Source organism: Cloeon dipterum, chromosome 2, assembly GCF_949628265.1.
Source record: "Cloeon dipterum chromosome 2, ieCloDipt1.1, whole genome shotgun sequence".
Lineage (NCBI taxonomy): Eukaryota > Metazoa > Arthropoda > Insecta > Ephemeroptera > Baetidae > Cloeon > Cloeon dipterum.
Window position 1 is genome coordinate 3,783,863 of NC_088787.1, and position 11,372 is coordinate 3,795,234.

Below are 11,372 nucleotides of genomic sequence, written 5' to 3' on the forward strand. Positions count from 1 at the left end.
TTCGACCGGAGATCTCCGGGTTTGGGACTGAAAACTTTTACACGGGAGTATAGGGATCTCCGGGTTTTAGCTTTGGAAGTCTGGCACTCCTACTGTGCATTCTTCACTTAAAATTTTTTCCAATGTTTCTACGGCAAATGGCTGGAATGATTTTGGTTTTCAGCACGTCAAAAGAAACTATTTTCAAGTGAAAATGCACAGTAGAATGATATCGAGTCTGAAATCGCAGCGGAAATGCCTTAAAAATAAATTTTAAACAGAGAATATAAATAAATAAATGAAACAGAAAACGGCACAAAGTTTTTTTTAACCCAAAGGCACGTGAAATGAAAAAATGGAAAAGATTAAAATTATGGGTGGCTGGCTGGCTGGCGCGGCTCAGCCGATAAAAAAGGTCGGTGGCTGGCGGCTCGAGATAAGGACCGGCTGAGTCGGCTGGCGCGGCGCGGCTGGCTCAGATGTCTACATGTATTCAAAAAGACTCACGTGTTGGCGATTGGACACGCTTGGGCCTTCTGACGGCTCGACGCCCGTAACCACATCAGCTTGACCGACAGGCGGGACAGCCGTCTTCAGCGGCTTCGGCTTCTTCGAAGTGTCCTCTTTGCTGAAGATGGCCCCAAACTCCTCGTCCAAGAGGCAGCCAGTACAAAACCTAACACATGCAAAATGAGGCTTGAGTTAGTTTTCTGTGTGATTTCAGCTGTTTTGATGCCCAAGATTTTGGTCCAACTTTTTATATGAAATCAGCTAAAAATTCAAAATTGCCTGGTGCAAAAGTCAGAGGAGATGTCCTAATAAATATTTTGATCTCAACTCCAAAAAGGGACAAAACCTAAATATATGATTTTTATTCCCGGACGCTTTCCCGACAAGCTGGTGATTTAATCCTAGTAAGAGTAAGTGACAGAGACTCACCACAGGTTGGGTCCAGAGTTGGCGCAGGTCAGGTGGCACGTGTTGTTGCAGTTCTGGCACGAGATTTGCGGTTTGTCATCGCCCTTCACACCGCATTTTTCACAGCTACAAAGCTGACAGTTCGTTTTCGGGTTCCCCAGGCAACGATCGCAGGCTGAAATCATTTTTTTTATTTTAATTTCAATTCAAGAATTAGCCAAACAAATGTTTTAAAAAAACCATGTAAATTTTAAGATACAATAAATCCTTTGCAAAAAGCAACCGGCCACCAGCGCAGCTCCAAAAGATTTATGCCCACGAATCAGCATTGGAACCCGCAAACCCCTTTATTCGAGCCAGCTCGGCTGGAAATACAAGAGCTGCGTGCTGCTTTAGCGTCACTCGTGAGAGTGAATAAATTTTCTGATTAAATAAGGTCATCCGCGCACTTTATTCACATATCCACACACAAGGGCACAAGGGCGGCCCGCAGTGAATGCTCTGCGAGTCTGAGAGCGCGCGGCTTTGAGCAAACAAATCCACCAGCTCCCCCGCAGGGCTGGCAGGCACAAATTTAATACGTGCATCGTGCCATCAGCCGCGGAGCCAACTACTCCCGCAAATGAGATATGCATAATGTGCGACTGCGACTGCACCCCTGCGCTCGAATAATTCAAAAAGTTTTTCTTCGCACTTGCCCGCGTTTTTCAGATTTATCTAGCCCGTTACTTGGTGTGCATCTCGCCCGGTGGTCGAACAGAAACACGCGAGGCTGAGTTCTGGCTTGGCTGGAATAGTTGCGGCATCCTGCACAACTGATTTCAACTTTTGCCTTTGACGTCGCCTGAGACGCGGCGATCCTGCCTGACGCTGCCGGCAGGCCTTCTCTCCTCTCCTTAACGACCCAAGTTTCCAATTAGGTAATCAACTCGCCGCAACTTTGGTATTATCCGCGACGTGCATACTTTTAATGCAAAAACTTGCCTGCCGCGCGCAATTTATAATTCATGCCGTTCGCGCGCGCAAACTCTTAATTTGCGCCGACTTGTGCATACCTTCTATTTGCATGCCCGCAGCTCGGCTGCCGGACTATTTTTTTGGCCTGCGCGCTTATTAGAAGTCAGCATTTGTGTGCGCGACCACGCGAGTCAAAGGTTGCAGCCCGGGCGGGGAGCTTGCCACAATTTTGATCTCTCTTTATATCGAATGGGCGGGCAGGCCCATTAAATGCCGGGGTAGACCGCAACTCTAAACCCATTTCTCTAATCCATGCCGCGCGCTACACACACATTTTACAAACTCGCTGCCAGCTAGCCGGCCGGCCTGGAAAAGAGATCCGCGAGCCGTCCGAACGGGAAAATACGTTCGAGCCAGCAGAGAGAAAGCATTTTAACTCCTTTAAATCCTCTCAGTTGCATTGTTCTTTTTACATATCAAGTACGCCCAAAACCCAAAACAGACATCGTAATCATCTGCGTTCTGCTATAGCATTAAAAGCCAGCTTTACTGTCTATGAGGAAAGGTCAAATTTTGTTAGCCCTCACCTCTAAATTTATAATGTGCTGCAAGTCGAAGTCGACTTTTATTTTGGTACGCGTTTTTTAATTTAAATGTTTAGTATTGTTCAAGCCGCAAAAGCTTATTAAAAACGCGGAAAATTATTTACATTTTCGGTACACTCTGAATTTTTCTGTAATTGTATATTGTATGCAATATTCGAGTTTTTTTTGTACCGACTGCTGAGGTGGTTCTCAGCTTAGTTCGCGCACAGGGGGTGGTTTCGGTCGTCTAGGGGCAGTTTAACCACACTTTTGACTGCCAAAAATGGTTGGCCCAATTACGTTAGTTAACCTGAAAGTATGCGCTATGAGAAATACACACAAACAAATCTACTCGGTCTGGAGTTTGAAGCAATGCGGAAACGAGCCTGGTCTAAGAGAGAAAATAATTATGTTAATATATTGTTGGCAGGACAAATTGATATAAAAACGCCGCACTCCCTAATGATTCAACCAGCAAGTGGTCGGTCGACTCGACACGGCAAAGTGTTGCAGACAAAGCGCACTTGAAGAGTGTCCGCAGCGCAGCTCCGCTAAAGCTGCCTTTGCCTTCCAGCCGCGCCGTCAGTGCGGATTCGACTGCGAAAGTCGGCCGTTACTTTCGGTCTCAGGCCACGCAGCCGTAAAGTGGCATGAATCACAGCGCGCGCGACAGAGAGAGAGAGAGAGAGAGAGAGAGAGCGGCGAAAACCACGCCTATTGCTAATTAAGTGGATAAGAACGAGCCCATTAAGCAAGACGCAGCCCTGACGCCCCCGTGCCGCCCCCGGCTAGGTGCAGAGCTGCGCGGTGCTGGCTGGGCCTTCCGCCGCGTCCGTCACACACGCACCCGCCGGCCGAACCGAGCCGCTCAATTAATTGCTTCACCGCGGATTTCCATTCAATCTCATGCCAACATTTCGGCCAGGCCTTTTTCAGTGGATAATACAGTACACACGCGAATTGATCACTTTCTCTTCTGTTTATTTGCCCTCTCCGGCCGGATGAGAGGAAGCAAATCGCAAGCTGATTGTTTTTAGACTACTTTGTTCCTAATTCGGCTTTCAATTTTGCGAGGAAAGTGAGCCAAATGTTTTCTACAGCTCGACCGAATTGTAGTAATTTTTGTCTCGTGTGTTGAGCAGGTTGCATAAACCTCTTCAACTCTCAGGCGAAATTTTCTTAAAATCAATTTCAACAAAAAAGGACGTGTTTTTTTTCAAAGAATGAGCGATTGCTAGCAAGTGTTTCCAACCTAGTTTTTTCTTTAAAGCAGCTCGAGCAGATTCATCAGCCTCTAGATTCTTGTTATGAAAGCGTTATTACATTCCGTTTGTGCAATTGTTTCAAATAAAATAATAATAGAGTGATAATCTGCAATTGCTTCGTTTCCCAATAAAGTTTGAGCCGTGCAACTTTCCTCTGACAGCATCACTTTCAACGAGCAGTTCTACATAATGTTGGTAATTTCCCGTGTTGTAGGCTCGACGAGGAATGAGAGCGATGCACTAATCGGGCAGATGAAAATCGTTGCAGCGAGAGAAGTGGTGCTTCTCAATTTGCAAATCGACGCGTTTGCATTTGCTCTGCGCTGCGCTGCCAAGACTAACTAAGTGCAAGCCGCTGTCGACGCGACGTTAACTCGCAACAAAGCTGGAGAAATATACGTCGGCATTGAGTCGCTCTCCGTGGAGAAACGCACCTTCCAGCGGCTGATGACGATTGATTAGCGGCAGCGCGCGCGCGCGGCGCGGAAGGCACAGTACACTCGACGTCGTGCCAATGTGTTGAAACAGACGAAGACATGCTAAATTTCCCGTTATTGAGGGGGTTAAATGGGGGTTGGGGGTTAGTGGGTCTCGTACCCCTTTAGTATACTTTGGGACGTCGAGACGAGTCAAACGGTATGCGGTTTTCCAAAATCAGATGATTAGAAGTCGAAATTTAGTCGATCATCATTTTTTAACAACCTCGAAAAACAAGAGTTTTCGAAGTTTCCATTTTTTTAAATAAAATGAGGAAAAACTCCAATCCAAATTTTAATGTTTTCAACTAAATTTTTTGTACTCTACAAAATGGCTATGAAAAAAATAAAAAATTACAGTATTTTCAATTTCAAATTCGAGTTTTAAATAAAAAAAAAATCAATTTTATGACCTTGACCTTTGACCTACCACTTTGAGGTCATCATAAAAGTTGTTTGCCTTGTTGAGACGAGTTAAACGGTTTTTTAATTTTTGTTCTAGAATCACTCTGAGCAAAGTTACAAAGTACTCGAAATTCCCAGTTTTTGACCTTCGAACACCCGCAAAACCCTCAAAAATTAGAAATTCGGGGTTTTCTTAACTATTTTCTCGGTCAATTGAGGCAAAGTTTGCGCAAAAAAAAATTTCTTCAAAGTCCATTGATCCCTGGTCAAAAATTTGTCTATTTTCACCTTTAACACAGATTTTGGCAAATAACCTCTTGTCGGTCTATAACATAAATTAAGATTGTCCTTTATTTGAATATAGATGTCACTAGTGATGCAAATTTTGCCAGCCACTCGCCGATGTCTGTATGGCTCGGAGCCGGAAAGCCAGCCGCCGATCAAAATGCGGTCGGCTCAGATGTCTAATACAAACATTTTTGACAGCATAAAAATTGAAGACACTCACGCTTCCTCAGGCTGATCCAGTCTCCTTCCATGGTCCATTGCTGGCGCGGCAGTAATTTAGGAAAGAGGAATGCATCGTGGAAGAAGAAGATGCGCTGGTCCTCGAGTTTTTCCTGAGACGAGAGGATCACGGTACCATAAACCCTGTTGACTAGGTTGGCCGTCTTTTCCACTCGGCTGACAGTCACCTTGAACCTGAAAATATAAATTTTAACCCCTTTGACCAAAACAAAGGGTTCAGGTTACCATCCTCGGTTGAAGACATTGGTGGCGCCCATGAAGGCCAGAAGGCACATGCCCTCCTCCAGTTCGTTGGCGGCAACCTGGACGCTCCTGCCCGGAGCTAGAACATCCAGCTCGACACAGTCCTCCACGTTTCCGGACCTTTTTGCGTCACAAATAAATAATTTGCAAAAATATAAACAACATTTCAGGCAAACTAACCGTTTGTTCCGGACGTGGAAGGACAGGTTTCCTTCATTGTCGGCGGTGACGCCGACAATAGTGGCCTCGCACCACTCACCGCTCAACCTGTCTTGGTAGAGCACTTCATCCTCGACCTGTTCAATTTTCAGGGTCATATTGTCAAACAACTATATCATTTCCACAAAATAAAAAAGCGCACCTCGAAAAAGCCGATCTTGGCCACTGAGCTTCTGATGCTCGGCACAGAAGGCAGATCCGGCGCCGAAGGGAGATCCGGCGCGCGAGCCATTCCCTCCTGGCTTTCGTCAATCTCCATTGGCTCAGGCCGCATTAGCTCCTCCTGAAGCTCAATGGACGCCGGCTGCAGCAAGAGACCGATGGTCGGGTCTGGCTCTGGAAAACAATAAAAAGAACAAATTGTAGCAAACTGATAACATCGTGTCAGTATATCTGGAAGGCGGAAAAAACAGGCCAAAAACCCGAAATTTATATTGCCTGCCGTTGCTCGCGGCGCTGAAAATGAAGCAGCAAACACTGCACAAGTTTTATTTCTAGCGGTTGACTCGAGATGAAAATGCGTACATTCCCACGCGATAAGGGCGAATCATTTCTGCCATTTTTCGCCGCTCGTGAATAAAAAAAGAGTTCGTGTGCCAAGAATATCTTTTGCAATCCGGCTGAGATAAAACAATTATTGGTCAGCCTTCGCGAGTAGAGAAACCGAGCGAGCAGTGCAAACAGTAAAATCAATTCGCTGACGAGAAAAACAAGAAAAGTTGGGAAGGAAATAGCTTACAGCATGAACACGGCCGTGTCAGCTGATTTAAAGGAGTCGCCGTACGCGCTAGTGTACGGACGTCAGCCGATAATTCAAGGCTGACCAAGTCGGGCGTCATCCGGGGATCATTTATTCACATGCTAATCTATTTTCTGATTTCTTTCCAATTGTGTGGCGACGCACAACTGCCAAAATTCATCGAGCCGGGTCCGTTTCGATCCCAATAGAGTTGTTAACAAAACGAAGCAAAACATGACGTACGCTCTGACAGAAGCAACTGCAAATGTTTGCGCGAGGACAATTCGACGCGGTTGCAGAACAAGTGAAATTTCGGAGGGAAAAACGCGCGCTGTGACTCTCCGGGTTCGCATAGGATAATTTTTAAGCTTTTGCTGCCGCCGACGGGATCTGCAATGCGCGAGCACTTGCGGGCCTTAAATCGGCAGGTAACGGAGGCCGGCAACAACAAGAAAATTACCTACTTTTAGAGATAGGTGCGGAAGAAAATGATTAAATCCCATGATCGGGTGACGGGCTTCGTCGACCGAATGACAAAAAGGAAAGACGCGCGGCGTTAATTACTAACATGGCGCAGGTGTACATTCGTATGATACACATGATTAACAATGGGAACGTGCAGGAAATGGAGCTGACTGTGAAGAGCTGCGCGGCGAGCTCACTTGACCCCGTGGTCGTGTTCAAGAGGGAATTACGAAAGGCTTTGTTTATTCTGAACGTGCACCTACGGGAAAATAACAGGCAAATCGTGTATTCGGTCGAGCAGCTTGCTGCAGATTATGGGCCACGACAGGTTCCATCTAATTTCGCAACTGACAAAGTAGAATTTCAACTACAGGTCCGTATAATGCGCAAGCGGGAAGAGTGGAGTGTGGGGAACCTGCAGGCTATCGACTTCCGGTTTAAAGATCACATACCTGTGCACTACACGTGCCGACGCCGACGCAGGTGGCGCGCGGAATACGGGGTCAAGGAGAGCAAAAATACAAAGCTTGCCGGCCTTGTTGTTTTAGAGCAAATCCCTATATGAGACATAAAAGGCATGAATGTTTTGCAGGGTTCTGAAAAAACCCCGGGAATGAAAAAGAAGCTTTTATAAATAAATTCCCTTGGCATGCTGTGCTCGGCCGCCGCGTCACTATCCTGGCGTCTCCAAGTGGGATGAATTCGCGACTTTGACTGGCAATCGGAGGAGAGCGAAATAAAAGCTCTGCTGCGAACGGACGATTCAAGCTTGAAAGCATTGTACCTTAATTTTATTTTATTCCACGGCGGTGTGAAAAATCAGCTGCTTTTCCTATTGTTAGCCTGAATAAAAATTCCAGCGTTGCCGCGCGACTATTGCGTGATAAATAAATTAGAAATCTTTCCTCTAATGTTTCCATTGCAGGAAAAAGAAACCTGCTGTGCCAGCATTCAGACAGCAAAAGGGCTGGAATTGGACAGTGTCGGCCTTCTGCGGGCGCTGGACAGTGGAAAAGGGAAATTGCAAATTGTCTCTGCATTTTTTCGACCAGATGATCAACCGACAAATTCGAACTGAACCTCCAATTAATTCCTTTTTTGTTGTTTTCCTATTTTGGTTGGTGTCGAAGTTGAGGAAAAAAGAGCTAAGAGGACGCTGCTGATTGTGAGGAAATGTCTGTTTTTCTTCAGCTGAGTATTTTCACGGTGGCCAAGAACTTTTCACCGCGCTGAGTGAGAAATTGTGCAGTTGGTGCTCAAGCTAACGATTTTTAGCGATTGTGAGTTTGGATTGTGGTTCAATTTTTTCCTTGTACGTGCTCACTTCGAGGCAGGTCATGTGTGTGTTTAGTGGTTTTACATACGTCAGCAGCCCCTTATCGAAATGAAATATCCGGATTCAAGTTGAAACGCACTCGATTTTCTCTACTTTGAAAAATTAATTTGTTATTAAAATTAACAGAAAATAGAGATCCTTGCGTGAAGTTGGTGAAAAATATGCGTTTAGTGCCAGGATCGAAATTACCAAGCTTTTCCCAAATGATTGAGAGAACCGTATTTTTCAATTGATGTCATAAATATTGTTCATTGGGTATGCAATAATAAAATTGTAGAAAAAATGGCATAAAAATTTAAACGAGTAATATAGATTTATTTATTCAATTTAAAAATAATATTAATCTCACAAAGTGCACAGCAATTCAGATCGTGTTTGTCATTCAAATGCCTGAAAAGTGAGTCTCAGTCTCACTTCTTATCAAGTTAAACCAAGATAAGTCGCTATGATCTTCACGGAATTTTGAACTACGCGGCCGAGGATTTTGTTCCCAAGTTTCTACGGTCGCTATTGATGCAAATCGCCAGCATCAATACACAAAAATACCATAATAAATGTTCTACAAGTGAGCATTACGCGTTGCACAGCTGAAAAATAAATAAAAAGTTATATTTTAAAATTATATAGGCATGAAAAAGCCTTGAATCAGGCATTTCAGGCTGAAAACATTTTGCGGCCGGCCGCGAGAAAGCGCGTCAAAGGCCGGCGGCGGAGAGCAAAAGTGGTGTGCTTGCGAGCAGGCCCATTGTCGCTGCTCGTTGGTGCATCGAGAGCGAAAAAGCTAATTTTTAAAAAAAATCGCCATAATTCACCTATAGGCCAGAAAATTCTCAAACTCGGTTTCGCATCATTGCTCGCCAATTAGAAGAGGATAGGGCGATAATAATAGCTGAGTTAAAGTTATAACTAAAAAAATCTCTATAATTTGTAGTGCTCGCGAGACGCGCGTTAAACTTTCAGCAGTGAAGAAATTCGCCCGAAAACGCCGGCGGGCCCTGAGCTCAGGCAGCGCAACCTAGCGAGGTCACCTACCAATAATTGCTCGCGATAGAACCCAGAAGGTTCGAAATTGAGCAACAAATTGATGCTCATACAACACTGAAGTTCGGAATAAATCGCGAAAAATGAAAAAAAGTCGTTGGGGCGCCGTGCAGCGCACGTGTGCTCGTTGCAGCTCTCCGCGCGTGAAATATCCGCCAAAAATTAGCATTGCATAAATTCGGAGGACCCAAAAAAGAGCGATGGCTCCGGAATAACCGTGACCTGAGGAAGCTCGGTGACAGGTGAGGGTGAAAAATCGTTGAAACGCTATCGCAAAATCTATTAAAATTGCTAAAACCCTTCCGCGTAGATGTTCTCAGGTCGGATACCCTGAAAACGTCGTTAGAGGGTAGCACAGGTAAAATTCGAATCAAACACCTGTTAGACGAGGGGTCGTGTTCGATAATCCGACGAATGCATGGCCGAATTTTAATACAAAAAAATCATTTTCGCCTTTGCGCATTTCACGTCGCATATAGTTGAGCTGAATGAAAGAAAGTCTATCTGAAATGTGCCCCTCGCAGACTGAAACACGGCGAGGAGAGCCAAACAAACGTCCACTCTGATCGAATTAAACATTAAACAGTGCAAAAACCAAATCGGCTCTTATTTTTTGGGAGGAAGGGAAAAACCAGGCGCAGGTTTCAATTAACTAAAATGTTAGACGAGCCTTTCGACTTCGTGACCGGCAACAACAAGAAAATTACCGACTTTAAGAGATACGTGCGCGAGAAAATGATTAAATTCCATGATCGGGTGACGGGCTTCGTCGACCGAATGACGGAAAGGTAAGACGCGGCGGCGTTAATACAAAGCTTGCCGGCCTTGTTGTTTTAGAGCAAATCCCTTTGAGACATAACATGCAGGAATATTTGGCAGGGTTTTGAAAAACCCGGGTTTTTACATTTTGCCCACCTGGGTTTTAATGGGGGGGTAATATGTTTTTTTTAATTTTCCTAATTTTCTATTCACCGCATGCTTTGAGCCGCTCCGTTCCGCCCACTCGCCACTGCCCGCCGGCAGCAGAGGATTTATTATATAGATTAAAAAACGACTCGTACACAGACGCCAGCCTGAAATCTTGGACACGCTGTAGCGCGTTTTACATATTATTAGTTCAAGCGGCCCGCAAATGCCCGAAGTGACCCGTTTCGAGAGGGCGGCTCGATTCTCAAGATCAAATGCATTTTTTCGACGTTGCTCCAATTAACGTGGGCCAGGCTAAAATATTTGCTGCAAATCGAGCGTGTTTTCCGCCGAGTCGAACCCCGGTCTGCGGTCTGGCCAAATTATTTCAAACGGCACGATTCTTTCCAATTAGACATCTGAGCGGCCCACATTTTGATCGGCGGCTTGCTCTCCGGCTCCGTCAATACAAACGTCAGCGGCTGGCTGCCAAAATTTTGTCGGCTCGGCTGGTGGCTGGATTTCAGCCGGTTAGTTCATTGTGCTTTATACATAAGCGACTACGCAACTCGAAAATAAAGTAGTGTAATACGCTGTTAATTGTAGAGATCGCAAAAAAACCCACATTTTATCCAGCAAAAACACTGCATTGCAAGAAAACTGTATATTTGCGGGTTTTCTGCAATTTTGCGCCTTTTTCCCGAAACATATTAATGCATATTTATTGAAGATAAAAAATTCTCGTGATGTTGGAATCTAAAAAAGAGTGGAAAAAGCCACTTGTTACACCAAAAGACCGAAATTTTTCCAAAATTTCTGACTTTTGATGTGAAATGTGACCTATTTGTAATTTTTTAAATGCAGAAAAACTGAAAACGTGGATTTTCACGCTGATTTTATAAGCTAAAACAGTAGTTAATTTTTCCGTAATGCAAGACTGGCGAACCATGGTAAGTTAGTTGAGTTTTGTCAGTTTTCAGCTCTAAAATGGACGACAAAGCAAAAGCTAATTAAGTTTTTGTAAATTACATCTGTGCTTTTACTTTCCAAATTCATTGCCATAATTTAAGATTATGTTCTGGCTGACAGTAAAAAGGTCGGCGGGTGGCGGCTTGAAAAAAGATCGGCTGGCTCAGGTGTCTAATTATAATACAATTTTTAAAAGACTGATGCTATTAATAAAAACATATTTGAAATAAATTAAAATTACAACTCAACTGTCCGATTCAGTTTTCAGTTCATATCAGAAACCTGTCTCCTTATGTGTCAGAGGTGAAAAAAGTACAGCTTTTAAGAGGCAGCATGATTGAG

General features: G+C 44.5%; 1 protein-coding gene across 1 annotated transcript; it reads right to left on the minus strand.

Annotated features, from left to right (window-relative positions):
• Window positions 1–462: 462 nt before the first annotated feature.
• LOC135937371 (E3 ubiquitin-protein ligase UHRF2-like) lies at window positions 463–5,268 on the minus strand. Its single transcript, XM_065480521.1, has 3 exons — window positions 5,093–5,268; window positions 919–1,072; window positions 463–655 (listed from the first exon to the last, which is right to left on the minus strand). The coding sequence occupies exons 1-3, from the start codon at window positions 5,121–5,123 to the stop codon at window positions 463–465; spliced, it is 378 nt and encodes a 125-aa protein (XP_065336593.1). The 5' UTR covers window positions 5,124–5,268.
• Window positions 5,269–11,372: the final 6,104 nt, after the last annotated feature.

What these genes read in the sequence shown, in the direction of transcription:
- LOC135937371 (XM_065480521.1), bottom strand. Translation starts at nt 5,123, where the DNA reads ATGGAAGGAGACTGGATCAGCCTGAGGAAGC. An exon ending in CTGGATCAGCCTGAGGAAGC is followed by an intron (nt 1,073 to 5,092) that starts GTGAGTGTCTTC and finishes AAATGATTTCAG; the next exon opens with CCTGCGATCGTTGCCTGGGG. An exon ending in AACTCTGGACCCAACCTGTG is followed by an intron (nt 656 to 918) that starts GTGAGTCTCTGT and finishes TGCATGTGTTAG; the next exon opens with GTTTTGTACTGGCTGCCTCT.